Source organism: Mirounga leonina, unplaced genomic scaffold (assembly GCF_011800145.1).
Source record: "Mirounga leonina isolate KUSES-001 unplaced genomic scaffold, KU_Mleo_1.0 Mir_94, whole genome shotgun sequence".
NCBI lineage: Eukaryota > Metazoa > Chordata > Mammalia > Carnivora > Phocidae > Mirounga > Mirounga leonina.
Window position 1 is genome coordinate 34,793,341 of NW_023270855.1, and position 18,907 is coordinate 34,812,247.

Sequence of the window (18,907 nt, forward strand, 5' to 3'; positions counted from 1 at the left end):
GTTATAAATTATATTGTACTGTGAATTTAGCCTGTATTTTCCTGAAATATGAGTTGATCATCCTTTTATAAATTTATTTCTTTTAGTGTTCACTTGCCTATTTTTCCTTTGAGTGGCTTGTTTTCTTACTAATTTGAGGAATTTTATATATATTTTGGGTACTAATATTGAGGTATGTGTGCTAGAATTTTTTTTTCATAATCTGTGCTTGCCTTTTTTATTCATGGTGTATTTTTGAAGAACAGATGTTCTTAATGTAATTAAGTTTATCTGCCCGAATGTTAAGCACTGTTTGTGACTTTAAGAAATCTTTCCTTACCCCTAGATCTTACAAGTATTGCCCTAGGTTTTCTTGTGAATGTGTTATGATTTTGCCTACGTGTTTTTGTTTGTTTGTTTGTTTTGCATGATATAATGTAGGAATCCAACTTCACTTTTTCCCAATATGAGTAACAAGTTGTTCTGAACCATTTATTGAATAGTCCCGCTTTTCTCCACTAAGAAGCCTTGATAGGAGGTAGGGCCAACTGCCCCACTTTTTTCATCCTTTTAAGGAGTGTTTTGCTATTTGAGATTTAGCTTTTTTCAAAAATTTAAGTTTCAGCTTTGCTTTTTTTAAAAAAAATTTAGAATCAGCTTTTAAGATTCCCCCTTCCAACCCCCTCTTCTCCCCCAATAAAACCCTATTGGGATTTCTTAATTGGAGTTTTATTAAATCTATAGATCAAATTTGAGAGAATGGAGGTCTTTTATGATGCTGTCTTATCCATGAACAAGATTATCTCTTTACTCCTTTAGGGTATTCTTTTAATAGGGTTTTATAATTTTCTGGATATACATCTTGCTTAGTTTTTGTTCAGTTTATCCCCAGGCATCTTACTCTTTTTGATGCCATTATAAACAATATATCCCATTTCAGTACATTTTCTGTTTGTTGTGTATATAAAAAAGTAATTGATATTTATATATTGATTTTATATTAGATCAGTGTATGAAATTTGAATAATTTGTTCTCTTTTATACATTATTTGGGATTGCTGTATAGACTTTATTATCTGGGAGCAACATTGTTTTGTTTTTTTCCTCTCTAGTCCTTAAGCTTTTTATTTCTCTTTCTTGTATTACTGTGTAACTAGGATCTCTAGTACAATGTTGAATAAAAGTGGTAGTTGAAGGCATTTTCTTATCTTTTTGATTTTCAAAAGAACACGTCTAACATTAACCACTAGATAGGAAGTTTGCAGTAGGTTTATCACAAATCTATCAGTTTAAAAATTTTCTTCATTATTTTTTTAACCATGATGGGTTTTGAATTTATTGAATGCTTTGCGGGGGGGGGGGGCATTTATCAAGACGGTAATATGGTATATTGGTGCATTAGGGTTCTCCAGAGGAACAGAACTAGTAGGATGTACATATATAGAAAGATTTATTATAAAGAATTGGCTCACACAATTATGGAGGCTAAAAAGTTCCAAGATTTGCAGTCAGCAAGCTGGAGATTCAGAAGAGCTTATATGTTACACTCATCCAAAAATACTCTCAGAAATAGCCAGAATAAAGTTTGACCAAATATTTGGACACCCTGTAGCCCGGTCAAGTTGACACATAAAATAAACCATCACATGTAGAATTTATCCTATAGACTTATAAGATGAATTATATTTTATCTTTTCTCATATTAAACTGTATTTGTGTTGCTGGTTAAGAACACCAACTCCAGTGGCACCTGGGTGGCTCAGTTGGTTGTGTCTGACTCTTGATCTCAGCTCAGGTCTTAGTTCAGGTCTTGATCTCATGGTCATGAGTTTGAGCCCCACCAGCGTGGAGCCTACTTAAAAAAAAAAGCCAACTCCACTTTTTTTTCTTTTTGAAATGGATGGTTTGGTTTGTGAATGTTTTGTTTAGGAATTTTGTATCTGTGATGATGAGTGACATTGACCTGCAATCTTTCTTTCTCATATTGTCCTTGTCTAGTTTTTGTATCAACGTTCTACTAGTTTCTCAGAATTGAATTAGGTAGTATTCCTCATTTTGCAAGATGAATGTATATATGATTAAAATCTGTTCTTTGGATGTTGGCTAGCACTTAACTGCAAAACTGTGTCTTCCATTTATGGATGACTTTAAAGTACTGATTCGATTTAATAGTTGAATTTTTCAGGTTTTCTGTTTTTTCTTGTTAAGTTTGGACATATGGTTTTGTTTGGTTTTTAAGAATTTGTCCATTTCTTCTGTGTTTTTGTGTTTATTGCGATACAGTCATATAGTTTCTTATTAATAGCTGCTGTGAGCATAATTACATGATAATTTTTCATTTTGCTTTCCCTGTTTAATCACTTTCACCAGAGGTTTATTTTATTAGTCTTAAGAATCAAATTATGGTTTTAACCTTCTGTTATATCTTCTTTTTACTCTTTTACTAATTTTAGCTGTTTTATTAACTTCCACCTTTGGAGGTTCATTTTGTTATTTCTGCCTTTGGAAGTTGGAAGAATGATCAATGAATTTTGAGTTCCAACCACTGCTTTAGTTGCATTCCACAACTTTTAATATGTAGGATTTTCATTATCCTTCAGTTGTGTATTTTAGTTTCCATTGTGATTTCTACTTTGACACATGGTATAGAGGGTTGTTTTTAAATTTCCTAATATATTACAGTACTTTTTTTGTTTTTTTTCTAATTTAATTCTGTTATCAGAACAGGTGGTGATTGGAAATTTATTGATACTTGATCTAAAATTGACTTTGTTGTCAATCTTTGAACATGCCCCCTTGGTAGATATGCCAAAAAAAAAAAAAAAAACCCACAAAAAAGTGTATTCCTTAATTGTTAGATCCTCTGGGTTGACAGCGATTTTCTCTTAGCACTTTGATTATATTACACTATCTTCTGGTTTCTATTTTTGTTGAGACGTCAGTTCTTAGTCTAATTATTATTTCTTTGTAGGTCGTCATCTTTTTTCTGGTTGCTTTTTTAATCTTCATCTTTGGTATTTTGCAATTACATATCTAGGTGTAGATTTTTTTTTTTAAGATTTTATTTATTTATTTGACAGAGAGAGACACAGTGAGAGAGGGGACACAAGCAGGAGGAGCGGGAGAGGGAGAAGCAGGCTTCCCACTGAGCAGGGAACCCAATGTGGGGCTTGATCTCAGGACTCTGGGATAATGACCTGAGCCAAAGGCAGACGCTTAACGACGAGCCACCCAGGCGCCCCAAGGTGTAGATTTCTCATTTATCCAGCTTGGTGTATATTCTTTCGTATCTTGATTTATATACTCATTTCTGTAATACAGTTAACAGTTAGTTATTATCTGTTTATATTTCTCCTTCATTCTGTTTATACTGTCTAGGACCCTAGAACTATCTTTTCATTTTGTACTTGATGTCTGTAACCTTTTGTGTTTTATATACACTTGTTTCTCTGTGTGCTGCATTCTGAGTAACTGTCTTCTAGTTTACAAATTTTGTCTTTAGCTGTGTCTAATTTGCTGTTTAATTCATTGAGTTTCTAATTTCACATATTTTTGATTTCTAAAAGTTGTATTTGATTATTTTTGATCTGCCTGTTTTTTGTTTTGTTTTGTTTTTAGACAGATTCTTACTAATTTTTTCAGAAATACTTACTGAGTACCTATCGTGTGCCAGGCAGTGTTAACAGGAGGTGGAGGTTATATTCTCATGTCCCTTGGTATCTTTTTATCGAAATAAGCTTCACTGCTTTAGCCATTTTTAAATGTACACTTTTTCAGTGATTTTTAGTAGATTCCACAGTGTTGTGCAACCATTACCACTATGTGTTTTCAGAACATTTTGATCACCCCAGAGGGAAACCTCATACCCATTAAGCATATGCTCTGCATTTGTTCTCCTCCAGTCCCTAGTAACTATGAATCTACTTCTTTCTTTATGGATTTGTCTATTCTAGACATTTTATGTAAGTGGAAACATGCAGTATGTGCCTGGCTTCTTTCACTTAGCATAATTTTTTTTTTTTTTTAAGATTTATTAAGGGGGGAGGGACAGAGAGAATCTTCAAGTAGACTCCCCGCTGAGCATGGAGGGCCCTACGTGGGGCTCGATCTCATGACCCATGGGATCATGACCTCAGCTGAAACCAAGAGTCAGTCGCTGAACTGACTGAGCCACGCAGGCATCCCTCTTAGCATAATACTTTATTTTTAAATTTTTTATTGTTATGTTAATCGCCATACATTACATCATTAGTTTTTGATGTAGTGTTCCATGATTCATTGTTTGTGCATAACACCCAGTGCTCCATGCAGAACGCGCCCTCCTCAATACCCATCATCAGGCTAACCCATCCTCCCATCCCCCTCCCCTCTAGAACCTTGAGTTTGTTGTTCAGAGTCCATCGTCTCTCATGGTTCGCCTCCCCGTCCGATTCCCCCCCTTCCTTTTTCCCCTCCTGCTATCTTCTTCTTTTTTTTTTCTTAACGTATATTGCATTATTTGTTTCAGAGGTACAGATCTGTGATTCAGCAGTCTTGCACAATTCACAGCGTTCACCATAGCACATACCCTCCCCAGTGTCTATCACCCAGCCACCCCATCCCTCCCACCCAACCCCCCACTCCAGCAACCCTCAGTTTGTTTCCTGAGATTAAGAATTCCTCATATCAGTGAGGTCATATGATACATGTCTTTCTCTGATTGACTTATTTCGCTCAGCATAATACCCTCCGGTTCCATCCATGTCATTGGAAATGGCAAGATCTCATTCCTTTTGATGGCTGCATAATATTCCATTGTGAGTGAGTGAGTGTGTGTGTGTGTGTGTGTGTGTGTATATACACACCACATCTTCTTTATCCATTCATCTGTCGATGGACATCTTGGCTCTTTCCACAGTTAGGCTATTGTGGACATTGCTGCTATAAATATCGGGGTGCACGTATCCCTTTGGATCCCTACATTTGTATCTTTGGGGTAAATACCCAGTAGTGCAATTAGCATAATACTTTTAAGGTTCATCCCATGTTGTAGCATGTATCAGTACTTCATTCCTTTTCATGGCTGAACAGTATTTCCTTGTGTGGATAATACCACATTTTGTCCATTCATCAGTTGTTTCCATTCTTTGGCTGTTATAAATAAACTGCTGTGAACATTTGTGTACCAGTTTTTGTGTGAACATGTCTTCAGTTCTACCAGTTATTTCTTTAAGCTGCTCATAACCTCGTTTTATATGTTAAATCTATAATTCTGATTTGAAGTCCTTGGGTATTGGAATCTGTTGTTTCTACTAAATCTCACTTTGGGTAGTTTATTTCCTTCTAGGTTGTGAGCTTGCTGTTTTATATTTGTAAAACATTTTTATTTTTTTTTAAGACTTTATTATTCTTTTAGTTTTTATGTAAATTCAAGTTAGTTAACATATAGTGTAGTATTAGTTTCAGGGGAAAGATTTTATTTTTCTTTATTTTAGAGAGAGAATGTGAGCAGGGTGGAGGGGCAGAGGGAGAGGAGAGAGAATCTCAAGCAGACTCTCTGCTGAGCGTGGAGCCTGACATGGGGCTGGATCCCAGAATCCTGAGATCATGACCTGAGCCAAAACCAAGAGCCAGACTCTTAACTAGCTGAGCCACCCAGGTGCTCTGGAAAGATTTTATTTTTAAGTAATCTCCACATCCAACATGGGGCTTGAACTCACAACCCCAAGATCAAGAGTCACACGCTCTACCAACTGAGCCAGCCAGGTCCCCCAACATTTTTGTTTTTGTACCATGTTACCTGTAATGTTTATCTGAAAAGTCAAAGTAGTAGAATCAAGTAATAAAAATTGGCAGACTGGGTTAATACTGTTTTCTGAGGGGAAGAAAACAGTAAGGTGTAATAGAGGCAGCAGAAGCATGGAGTTCATAGGTCTTTCTTTATCCTACAGCATTTAAAGTGTTTCTGGGAGCTAAAGGCAAAGATACTACTGTTAGGGCCTCTGTCTGCCACAGTGTTGTTTCTGTGTGTGGATTCCCTGTGGGCCATGGGTCTCTGGGGATGTTGAGGCTCCTTAGAAGACAAGGGTCTTTATGGCACTGAGCCAAAGGAATTTTTATAAACCTGGTATTGGAGTGGGTGAAACATTAAATGAAACATTAAAATAATCTGTTTTTCCTTAATGACCACAAAACATGAAAATCTTACTCATGCTTCCCAGCTTCGTGTTCTGACAAACCAAGAGTTGGGTAAAATGTTAAAAGGGATATGATATGTAAAATGTTTTGGGGGTATGCAGGTGGCTCAGTAGGTTAAGTGTCTGACTCTTGATCAGGGTTGTGAGATCGAGCCCCGTGTCAGGCTGTGTGCTCAACAGGGAGTCTGCTTGAGATTCTTTCTCTCCTCTGCCCCCACTCCCCCCGCCCCCCGTGCATGCTCTCTCTCAAAATACATAAAATAAATTTAAGTTTGAAACAAGAATTTTGCATGTACGTTGTCCATCTTCTGGCTGTTCAGTGTTTTTATTAAATATAAGTTGATAGCAGTCACTTTTTGTCCATTAAAGTACGGGTTCCTACCAGACTTTGTTTACTGGAATTGTTTAATAGGAATTTAGGTAGCACATATTTCCTTTCAGAGCCCAGATAACCCTTTTGTGTTCAACTGTCATCCTTAGATCTTCCTTTACTTCCCCTTTCTTTAATCTAAAACATACTGCGAACAATTGCAGTAGCTCATGAACTTTCTTTGCATTACATTGTTTTCTTTCCCTCTCCTGCACAGTGCTGTTGAGGTTTCCTTTGTTGTTTTTTGAACTCCAGTTCAAAAGGGCATATACTTTTTTTTTTTAATTTTTTAAATTAACATATAATGTACTATTTGTTTCAGGTCTGTGATTCATCAGTCTTACACAATTCACAGAGCTCACCATAGTACCTACCCTCCTTGGTGTCCATCACCCAGCTACCCCATCCCTCCCACCCCCCTCCACTCCGCAACCCTCAGTTTGTTTCCTGAGATTAGGAGTCTCTTATGGTTTGTCTCCTTCTCTGGTTTCATCTTGTTTCATTTTTCCCTCCCTTCCCCTATGATTCTCTGTCTTGTTTCTCAAATTCCTCGTATCAGTGAGATCATATGATACTTACCTTTCTCTGATTGACTTATTTTGCTTAGCATAATACCCTCTAGTTCCATCCACGTTGTTGCAAATGGCAAGATTTCTTTTTTTTTTTTGATGGATGCATAATATTCCATTGTATATATGTATACCACATCTTCTTTATCCATTCATCTGTTGATGGACATCTAGCCACTTTCTATAGTTCGGCTATTGTGGACATTGCTACTATGAACACTGGAGTGCACCTGCCCCTTCGGATCACTACATTTGTATCTTTGGGGTAAATACCCAGTAGTGCAATTGCTGAGTCATAGGGTAGCTGTATTTTCAACTTTTTGAGGAACCTCCATACTGTTTTTCCAGAGTGGCTACACCAGCTTGCATTCCCACCAACAGTGTAGGAGGGTTCCGCTTTCTCCGCATCCTCACCAACGTCTGTCGTTTCCCGACTTGTTAATTTTAGCCATTCTGACTGGTGTGGGGTGGTGTATCTCATTGAGGTTTTGATTTGGATTTCCCTGATGCCGAGTGATGTTGAGCATTTTTTCAGTGTCTGTTGGCCATTTGGATGTCTTGTTTGCAGAAATGTCTGTTCATGTCTTCTGCCCATTTCTTGATTGGATTCTTTGTTCTTTGGGTGTTGAGTTTGATAAGTTCTTTATAGATTTTGGATACTAGCCCTTTGTCTGATATGTCATTTGCAAAAATCTTCTCCCATTATGTCCGTTGTCTTCTGGTTTTGTTGACTGTTTCTTTTGCTGTGCAAAAGCTTTTTATCTTGATGAAGTCCCAGTTCATTTTTGCCCTTGCTTCCCTTTGCCTTTGGCGATGTTTCTAGGAAGAAGTTGCTGCGGCTGAGGTAAAGAGATTGCTGCCTGTGTTCTCAAGGATTTTGATGGATTTCTGTCTCATATTTAGGTCTTTCATCCATTTTGAGTCTCTTTTTTTGTGTGGTGTAAGGAAATGATCCAGTTTCATTCTTCTGCATGTAGCTGTCCAATTTTCCCAACACCATTTCTTGAAGAGACTGTCTTTTTTCCATTGGACATTCTTTCCTGCTTTGTCGAAGATTAGTTGACCATAGAGTTGAGGGTCCATTTCTGGGCTCTCTCTTCTGTTCCATTGATCTGTGTGTCTGTTTTTGTCAAGGGCATGTACCCTTAAGGGCATTCCTGGCTAACCTGGCATTCTTGTCTTTTTACAATCGAGCCCACAATCTTTCCTTCTAGACTTGTATGTTTGTCCTAGTCTGTCATCACCCTTTTGCTAGTCATAAATACTCTAATGCCTGCAAACCATTCATCAGTTACAATTCTGCCTTTGCTCATGATGTTGACTCTATTGAAATGTCCTTCCCATAATCTTAGGCTCTTGGCAGTGTTCCCATCCTTCAAAATCCACCTGTTGGCAGTGTTTCCATCCTTCAAAATCCACCTGAAGTACACTCTCAGTATCTTTTCCAACTATAAACTATATTTTTTCTCTTCCTGTTGTTTTGTGTATCTTTTTGAGAACTTTTCTGTCTTGAATAATTATTGATATTTCTTGTGTTACTCTCCACCCAGTTATAAATTTCTCATGATCAAGGCTCTTGTGTTGCTTGTCTTTGAAGTTATTTCTGGCAAGGCAAATTGCCTTATGTTGAAAGGTGTTCATTAACTATGTGAAGAACTAGATTATAGCAACACATTTCATTTGAGATTAGCTTGAACTCATGAAAGGTAATGTTTGTGCTATACTTGTTTTATACCCCCAACATCTAGCACACTGCCTTGGCAATTAATAACATGTCTTTTGAATTGTTGAGGAAGATATTTGAAGTCTTTAATGTGGTCCTTGTATTTTAGTGTCAAGGAAAAATCAAGTTGGTTTCACAGTTAATTAGGGAAATTTATTCAGGAATATTTTCTTGTTTTTACTTGTATGAAAACTAGGGAATTTTTGTTTGGAATTCTGTTAATCAGAATTGGTAGAGTTTTTAATTTGGTAACTATTTTTCCTAAAGAAAGACTATCAATAACTTGTTTTCTTTACAATTATTAGAAACTGCTGTGTGCCTGCCTTATGATGAGTAATAATGAAGCAGATTCAAATTCTTCCCTCTTCCAAAAATGCAGGTTCTTGTTAAACCTTTGGGAGACCGCGGATACCTTTTTCTTCTCTCTCCTTGTCAAATGGTTTCTCCATATGGTAGGTGATCTCTTTAATTTTTACAATTCTTTTTAATTTTTTTGTTAGAACATATTGCTAATCAGTTTGGCTTCTGTTTTTTTAGAACATCAGACTGCCAAGTCTCGAGTGCTACATGCTTTATTTCTATTTCAAGAACCTAGAGGCATAGTTACTTGTAAGTTCTTTGAATATCTAAATCAAGTCACTGATACTTACATTTCATTGAAATTTTTCAGATAACTCAGTAAACATTTTGTTTCTTATATTTTGGGAAATACTGGGGGTATTAAGAGGTATTAGCAAATAAAACAAATTATATATGACCTGATTATTTTTTAGTGGAAAATTTTGGGGTGTTACCATTGTTTTCACTAAGTAAACATTGATTGTAATTATTAAAATACTGTAGTGGCTTCGTTTTCTAGGGTTTTATATTATTAGAATTTTTTAGCTGAGTTCATTTTTGCATTCAGATTTTAGCAACAATAAAAGGATCATGTGCTAGGTTAAATTTAGGCCATTTAAAATTAATAAAAAATTTTTCACACTGGTGTTAGAGAAAATTTGCTGTTCATTGTTCCTAAGAACATACTTCAATGCTATATTAAGGTAAAATTCACACTGATGGGTTTCATTGTTAGATTAAGAATGACATTTTCAATTGTAGCCACTTGGTGTTTAGATATCTGGTGTGGGGATAGAACATTAAAGTTAAACTTATTACAGTATAGTAGGAAGGAGTGACATTGCTATCAGTTGCAGGATTCTCTTGCTAGGAGTCTCAGATCTTGCCTTGCTTCTTTATTTCTCTTTACATTTTGCTTGCCACCAGTTCAATCCCTAGGGACAATAAGAAATGAAGATCTTCAATGAGTGGGTGTTTTACCCTTTAAAAATATCTCCTACAATTTTGTTTTAGTTTCTTATTGGCCTGTTTTTAGAAGCAGTATTCTTCATTTATTTCTATATTGCATATATGTATTAGGGTACATACTCTTGGTTTGGTTTACCATTAATGTATGAATGTTGTTGCATTTCTTTGACAAAATGTAGATCTGTGTTTGATTCTTGATTGCTAACATGGTTTGCTTTTTTGTTTGTTTACAGCACAAAAAGGTTCAACTAATGCAACACCACAGAAGAGACATGAGAGCATGACAGATGTATTAAAAATAACTCAGTTTTTACAGTTTGCTTTGATTCAGTGTCGAAAGGAATTCAAAAATATAAATACTATAAATTTTCATTCTGTTGTTGAAAAGTATGTAAATGAATTTTTTAAGCGAGGTTTTGGTTCAGGTAAACGAGAGTTTATCATGTTTCCATACGATTCACGATTAGATGATAAAAAATTCTTATACTCAGCTCCAAAAAATAAATCCCATATTGATAATTGTTTGCATGCCTATATTTTTCGGCCTGAAATGTATCAGTTACCAATTTGTAAATTAAAAGAGCTTTTTGAAGAAAATAGGAAACTTCAACAGTTCAGTCCACTCTCAGATTATGAAGGCCAAGAAGAAGAAATGAATGGTACAAAAATGAAATTTGGAAAACGAAATAACTCAAGGGGTGAAACCATTATACCTAGAAAGCAGAAGTCCTCTCACTCTTTGGATTATGATAAGGATAGAGTCAAAGAATTGATTAATTTAATTCAGTGTAGGAAAAAAAATGTGGGTGGGGACTCAGACACGGAAGATATGAGAAGCAAAACTGTCTTGAAGAGGAAGCTTGAGGATCTACCTGAAAATATGAGAAAGCTCGCCAAAACCAGTAATTTATCTGAAAATTGCCATCTGTATGAAGGTAAAAATATCAGGTTGCTTTTACACAGTATAAAAATAACAACCAAAAATATAGTAAAGTAGTTCTGTCCTTTCCCCTAGTACAGGGGTCTGCAAGTTACAGCCTCAGAACCAATCCAGCCTGTCCCCTGTTTTTGTAAAGAAAGTACATCAGATTTCTGAATTGTGTAGCTTAGGCAAATATGAGGAAAATAAAGTATGCTTGGCTGTTATCCTATTAATTGGAGTTCTTGTCCTTTTAGTACAAGTACATTAAATATTGGGTTCTTCTAGCATATTGCTTAGTGTAAGGAACCTTCTGAGCTTTAAAATTCGATTTCTTAGATGCATACACATTTTTTTCTACCCCAGGAGTCAGTCCAGTAATATGTTTGGCTTTTTCTTTTTTCTATTTTTCTTTGTTTTAGTTGACAGTTAAAGACAGAAATGGGAGACCCTTCTTTTAAGTGTGTGTTTCAATATTTCAAGTATTCTAAACATTTTTTCATCTAGATTTTTAATATCTTCCCACTGCTAAAATAAGCATGAAATGTCTTCTTTGAGTTCATGGACCTTTGAATTTTGTGCTGCTGCTGTTCTTGTTTATGGCAGATATCAGTATGCCATTCCTGTTTCTTACTAAGCTGTTTTACTTGTATATGTTCAAATTCAGTGTGTTTCAGAACTGACTAGGTTAAATCAGTGTTTTTTTACTGTTCTCTTAGCAATCAGTGCTTGTATCCTCAGTTACTTTTCCCTTAATCTGCTCTCCTTTACTTCTTCTCTTTCTGCACATATGGCAGCCACTGGCCACGTGTTGTTATTTAATTTTAAATTAAAATGAAATAATTCATTTCATGTATTATACTTGGAACATTTCATAAGCCATACCACTGTATTGAAATAGCACAGATAGAGAACATTTCCATCATTGCAGAAAGTTCTGTTTGACAAGGCTGTTGTCTTCAGTAACTTTCAAGTGTTTTTTCTTTACTTGACCTGTGTTCTCTTTTTCTTTCCAACATTTTCATCTTGTTCTTAACCTCTTGGGTGGCTTTCCTGGCATCCGTCAACCATTTCAGTCTCATATTCTTCCAGTCTCAGCTTTGTATTAGTCTTTTCAAAAGTTTTTTATAGGCTGGCCATGTCCCACCTGGGTAACCATGTTTCCCATTCTTTTTTCACATATTCCTTGATTAGGGTTCATCTCTCCTCAGAATATGTCATAGTCAGCCCTTTACACTCCTCTTTCTTCCTGAAGCATCTTTCATTTCTCTCAAGCTGCATATCTTTGCAGTTCGTATCCCTCCCTAGATTTATGGCTATTCCACTTCTTGATGGTTTCTATTTCCTTTAGCTTACGCCATGCTGAACCTATTGACATTTACTGATCTGCACTGTCTTACACTGTTGACCTGGTATCTTGAGAATTAAGTGCTTACCATGTGCCAGGTACTTTACATATATGGACTCATTTAGTTCTTGAGTAGTAGACATGATTATCCTTAATTTACAGATGAGAAAATCTGTAGAAGCTAAAGTTATGTAGTTCATTAATCCATGTTTAATTCATAACTTAGTTGTGACTGACAAAAAATTTTTCCTAAACTTGGCTGTATTTACTAGCACTGGCACATAATGGTTAAGATATTTAAATTTCAGTACTGTTTTAGCTGATAATTGACTAATTTTGTATATGTAAAAAAATAGTTGTGGGTGACAGTCAGGCTTTATCAATAATTAAAATGGAGGGAAAGCCATGCCAATAGACCAAAGTAGAAGTAGGGCAGGGGAGAAGGGGGAGATAGGTTAAACTAGAACTAGTGACAGTCAGACTTGCATTTCTAGGTGTTCCTCATTTGTGTTTCTTTTTAGTTATTTTGTATACTTTATTTTTGATTTCTGAAAATAGAGATTTAAAGGTTGGATTCTAACTTTTAGAATACCCTCATCTTGGGCGCCTGGGTGGCTCAGTTGGTTAAGCGACTGCCTTCGGCTCAGGTCATGATCCTGGAGTCCCGGGATCGAGTCCCGCATCGGGCTCCCTACTCAGCAGAGAGTCTGCTTCTCCCTCTGACCCTCCCCCCTCTCATGTGCTTTCTCTCATTTTCTCTCTCTCAAATAAATAAATAAAATCTTAAAAAAAAAAAAAAATACCCTCATCTTGATTTGGTGGTGAACCCACTCATTTTATAAGCGGTAACCTCCTATCTTCCCTACCCCATTTTACATTAACCTTTTTGAGGTATGATTTACATAAAATATGCCCATTTTGAGGGTACAGCTTAAAGATGAATTTTGATAGTTATGTTATCACCACTCCAATTTATAGAACATTTTCATTACCCCCAGATGTTACCTTACACTCCTTTGTAATCTCACCCCACCCCACCACTGATGTGCTTTCTGTCTTTATGTATTAGTTTTTCCACTTCTATGATTTTTATAATTCATATAGGTAGAATCATACAGGATGTACTTTGTTGTTTCTAAATTTTTTTTTCTCCCGGTGGTACATTATACCCTGCTTAAATTGGAAATCCTGGCATCTATCCAGGCTTTATCCTCCTTCAGCATTAAAAAGCACATGACTTTCTGAATGTCTGCTCCCTTTGCAGGTTTTTAATAATGGTATAATGCATATTACCCAGATTTATACCTGCTTGTAACCATGTCTTAACATGTTTTCTTTCATAGTACTTTTTGGTCTTAGTGCAAGTTTGGTATGGCTTGCTTCAGGATGATTTTGTATCTCTAGTATGTTAGTTTTGTTATGAAATTAGTCTTTCAAGATAAGGTTTTAGATTTATAAGAATGTCGATATCTTTTTTTTTTTTTTAAAGATTTTATTTATTTATTTGAGAGAGAGAATGAGAGACAGAGAGCATGAGAGGGAGGAGGGTCAGAGGGAGAAGCAGACTCCCCGCTGAGCAGGGAGCCCGATGCGGGACTCGATCCCGGGACTCCAGGATCATGACCTGAGCCGAAGGCAGTCGTCCAACCAACTGAGCCACCCAGGCGCCCCAAGAATGTCGATATCTTAAAGACAAAATCTAATAGGTGTAGAGGAGATAGAAATCAAATTAAGCCATGGTTTGTTTTTTTAGTAGATTTAAATGTAATCTGCATATCCTCCTCTAACATTTTGCAAAATAGCAAGTACAGATATTTTATCTGTTTTCAAGTCAGATAAAACGGATTAAACTGATTGGGATTTTGGTAGTAGAGTTTAAGATAACTACAGTACAGGTATTAATATATTAATATATATTATCCATACTACCAACATGATGTCTGAGCTCATTTCTCCATTAATACAATTTTCAAATTATGATGAAAATAAACTTTCATTTATGGGAATTTTTAGCTGTGTGCAAAATTTTATTTATTTTTTTCTTACTATTTTTTAAAGATTTTATTTATTTATTTGAAAGAGAAAGCATATAAGCAGAGGGAGCACCAAAGGGAGAGGGAAAAGCAAGCTCCCCTCTGAGCAAGGAGCCTGATGCGGGCTCAATCCCAAGACCCTGGGTGCCCGCTGTATGCAAAATTTTAGAACTAGTTATATTTGTAAAGAAAGGGATGGATGTACTTGTGCAGTCTAAACCAGTGGTCTGATTGGATTCCTGCCCATAAATATCTTATGATACTTAATTTTTAGATATATTTGATATTTAAATTTTTATACAAACATTCCAACCTTGACTTTAAGAGATGGGTTTTCTTTCTCTTTCCCTTCAGAGTCTTCGCAGCCTGTTGGCTCTCTTGGGCACGATGTTGATTTGAGACAGCAGCGGCAGGATACCTCTAACTCCGGTGTTGCTGATATCCATCGGCTGTTTAATTGGCTATCAGAAACACTGGCAAATGCACGTCATTCTGATGCATCCTTGACAGACACAGTCAACAAAGCCCTAGGATTGAACACTGATGACGCCTGTGAAGAGCTGAGGCAAAAGCATGAGTATGAGTTGAACTCTCCCCCAGATAAGAAAGAATATGAGCAGCCTACTTGTGCAAAAATGGAAAATGTGCATTTTAAGGGCACTCAGAGCCCATTGCTAGAAGTTGATACATCATTGTTAAAGTATCCTATTGCTGTTTCTACCAGTGAAGCAGGCACTGACCATAAACTACATTTGAAAGAAGTAAGCATATGTCTTTTGATTATCTTTGTTGGTTTGTGAATGTGTGTCTGAAAGAGGATGTAGGTGTGTTTCAGTGGGATTTTTTCCCTTTCAAAAAGAAAGAAAATGCACATTGCAATGAAAGTATCTGTCCAGCGGAGTATTTCTAAGTTATTCCTTGTTACAAAGGGATAAATGCAGAAGTAGCTGTTTTCCTTCCTGCTTATAGGATTATGTATATCGGCTTATATATGGCTAATAAAATTGAATCCTCAAAAGATTGGCTTTCTGCTGGCCAAAAGTGATAGAAACAAGATTAGGTACTTAGTATTTTTCATGCAAGTAAGAATGGAAAGTGAGTGTCCTTTAAGGATTATCTCTGAAATGTCTCTCAGCATTGCTTGACAGGACATCCAGTTTGTTTATGAAGCAACCTTAGAGAGTACTGATCTCTAGCTGAGAAGTAACCTTGTCTCCCCCAGAAAGTGGCTGCATCTCTGGGGAATAACAATAACAGGATGGCCCCATTTTCCTAAGGGTTTATTTCTAATTCACTTTTCCCTCCGATTTCTCTTCCCTGCCTTTGAATAAAAGTCATATGCATGTCCCCAGGCTTTCTCCATTATTTTAGGAGGATGATGGTAGGAGACCCACTTGGGGAAGTATGTAACTTATGTAACTAACTTACATTATTAACATTTCCTGACATATTTAATACTCTAAATTAGAGTCGATGGGAGCATGGGCCAAACTCTGCGCACTGCCTTTTTTAATTTTATTTTTTATTTTTTGGAGAGAAAGCTAGAGTGCGTGCGTGTGGGAGAGGGAGAGGGAGAATTTTAGGCAGCCCAACATGGGGCTCAATCTCGCAACCCTGAGATCATGATCTGAGCCAAAATCAAGAGCCGGATTCTTAAGTGACTGAGCCACCTGGGTGTCCCCACCCACTGCCTATTTTTGTAATTAAGGTTTTAGTGGAACACAGAGGAACACAGCCATTTGTTTAGGTATTTCCTCTGGCAGCTTTTGCACTACAGTGGCAGACCTGAGTATCTGGCACACAAAGCCTAAAATATTTGGTGCTTTACTGAAAAAGCTTACCAACCTGTGCTCTAAATCAACATCAAATTATGTTTTGAGGGGAAACATTGTGTTTTAATTAAAGACCAGAGTATTTTAACTTTGCCGTGCTGATTTTACTCATTTGTAATGTTTAGATTGAAGCTTGTGGATTTGCTATCAAAAAAAGAAGTGGAACATGCGACTCTTGGTCTCAGGGTTGTGAGTTCAAGCCCCACATTGGGTGTGGAGCCTACTTGTTTATTCTGGACGTAAAAATTAATTGAAAAGAAAGCTATTGAATATGTACTCTAATTTTTAGGATCCAAATTTAATTAGCATGAATAATTTTGAAGATTGCAGTTTGTGTCCCACTGTTCCCATTGAACATGGATTCCGCAGACAATCTAAGTCAAATAATGTCGAAGAGACTGAAATACATTGGAAACTAATTCCAATTACAGGTAAGAACAAGTATACTGGGACTTTGGTTTGCTTGGTTTTACTTAGCAGTTTCCTGAAGGGTTTCATCTTTTCTAGATTCCGTTCTTGGGTCACTGGGTGGTTCGTCTTTTTGGTTCATCTTTGTATCTTATTTTGAGCAATGTAATGTTCATCACTGATTGTTGCTAGTTTTGGTCAGCATCAGCAAGTTATCTGCAAAACAGCCTATAAAAGCAGAGGGATTTAAAACATACTTTCCCAATGGAGTTTAGCGTGCAGACTTCCAAATGAATGTTGTTGACAGAAATTGAGTTTCTAATAAGGTGAGGTAGTGACAGAGATGAAATGATGGTCTTTGGGACAACAGATTAAATGCTGTCATCTCAAATTATTAGAGTAAACTTCACCATAAGAAGCTGTCATCCAAGAAGTGGTCATGTTGAGGTTCATCTATTGAAAAAAAAACTGATTTCTTAATAACTGGATTATCTTAGAGAAATTAGCTCATCACAGAGAGTGGCCTGAAATGATCAAATGCAGAAATCCCTAGAAAGCTTATTGGACCATGGGGCAAGACTAGGTTAATAAATGTTGAAAGATCATTTTGCAGTATTCTGATTTCTCTGTGGAAACATACATATACACACACACATAGAAACATGCTCTTAATATTTCAAGTTCTTACTCATCTTTGTTAGCTAAGCATTTTTGGAAATATTCCCAGGGCACATCTTTTCCATTCCTAGATCTTTAAAAAGGAAAAAAAACAACTTTTTGCTAAAAAGTTAGACTGGCTTGTGACCTAGAAGCTACTGAGACCTCCAAGGACTCTGAGAAGAATTTCTAAAACTTGATGAGTTTCCATGGGCTTCAGCACCATTCTCTACTTAGTACCTTACCAGAGAGGGCGAGAGGCCTAGAAGTGATGGTGGAGAAGTAACTTGTACTTAAGAGCTGGAGATGTTGGCTTGAATGGGGAGAAACAGTAAGAAAGTAGTCAATACAAATGATTATCCTAACCATTCCTCATTTAGATAGCTTCATAGTTGATGTTCAGAGCCATTTGAAGGCACAGCATCTAGGTGTTGATATTCCATCATCATCTGAATGGAAAGGGAAGCAACTTCTATTTCTGAATGACCCTTCTGGATTATTTTAGGCAAAAGATGGAGTACTTGGATTTGTTAGCGTTTGGGGTTGTCTGAAAGGTGCTTAATAGGTATCACCAGTATCTGAAGAGCGTCTACAAATCTAATGGATGTTTTCCCTCAGGAGGGAATGCAAGAAGCCCAGAAGACCAGCTGGGGAAACATGGTGAGAAACAAACACCAGGTGAGAAGGCTCCCTTTGCTTTTCCTCCCAATGTGCCTTCTTCAGAATTGCTACTTGCATTTCTGGTTCTCTATCAATAGGGCATCATTTTGAGTTCTGTTAATTACAGAAAATTTGGATAATATTTGCATTTAAAATCATTATTTGATTTGTATCAAATATTCTTGTACAAAGAATGTGTTTAAAGAAGTCACTGAATATTCGTAGAGATTAAGTTTTTTTCACTATAGTGATTCTATCTGATACGATGACTTGGGAAGATTGGAGTATTTTTCTTAATCCATTTCTGTAGAATATCCTGTGAGAAACACTCTTCAGGTTTCTTTTAAGTTTAAAAAATACAAGGATTGAGGCCAGTTATCTTTCAGGTTCATTATCCCTAATCTTGAGTTTTTTGACCCAGTTCTTTTTCTGATTATTTAAATAAGGTAGTGTTGGGCGCCTGGGTGGCTCAGTCGTTAAGCGTCTGCCTTTGGCTCAGGTCATGATCCCAGGGTCCTGGGATCGAGTCCCACATCGGGCTCCCTGCTTGGCAGGAAGCCTGCTTCTCGCTCTCCCACTCCCCCTGCTTGTGTTCCTGCTCTCGCTGTCTCTCTCTCTGTCAAATAAATAAATAAAATCTTAAAAAAATAAATAAATAAATAAATAAATAAATAAGGTAGTGTTGTAAATAAGAGATTAGGAAACTCTGGGATTCCAGAAACAGTTACAGATGTTGCTGATTAGCTAATTGCTGTTGGTTCTTAGAAGACCTTTTCTTTTGTCTGAATTCAGTCCATTCAGCATCTCTGCAGATGGTCATAGGCATTGTTTTCTTGCTTAGAGTGTGGTGGTGGGCCTTTCTTGTTTGTTTCCATTTCTTTATGTCTTACTCTTTCAGAAATCTTAAGTGGTAGTGGGTTTTTTT

The 18,907-nt window shown here is 36.6% G+C and overlaps 2 protein-coding genes and 1 long non-coding RNA gene across 6 annotated transcripts in view; 1 reads left to right on the top strand and 2 right to left on the bottom strand.

Moving 5' to 3' along the window:
- Positions 1–18,907, top strand: part of TASOR (transcription activation suppressor) — a 55,482-nt gene that overhangs the window by 22,854 nt on the left and 13,721 nt on the right. For all 4 annotated transcript variants that reach the window (XM_034997049.1, XM_034997051.1, XM_034997050.1 and 1 more), the window contains exons 12-17: positions 9,197–9,269; positions 9,355–9,426; positions 10,359–11,060; positions 14,780–15,186; positions 16,547–16,688; positions 17,941–18,000. In XM_034997049.1, the coding sequence (XP_034852940.1) occupies positions 9,197–9,269; positions 9,355–9,426; positions 10,359–11,060; positions 14,780–15,186; positions 16,547–16,688; positions 17,941–18,000 (1,456 nt within the window). The remainder of the gene's footprint in view (positions 1–9,196; positions 9,270–9,354; positions 9,427–10,358; positions 11,061–14,779; positions 15,187–16,546; positions 16,689–17,940; positions 18,001–18,907) is intronic.
- LOC118005233 lies at positions 8,290–8,566 on the bottom strand. The gene is made up of 2 exons (XR_004677786.1): positions 8,514–8,566; positions 8,290–8,480 (listed from the first exon to the last, which is right to left on the bottom strand). It is a non-coding gene; the product is annotated as an uncharacterized LOC118005233 (long non-coding RNA).
- CCDC66 (coiled-coil domain containing 66) overlaps positions 16,771–18,907 on the bottom strand; it is a 74,990-nt gene continuing 72,853 nt past the window's right edge. The window contains exon 18 of the mRNA XM_034997055.1: positions 16,771–16,893. Within this exon, the coding sequence (XP_034852946.1) occupies positions 16,870–16,893 (24 nt within the window). The 3' untranslated portion in view covers positions 16,771–16,869. The remainder of the gene's footprint in view (positions 16,894–18,907) is intronic.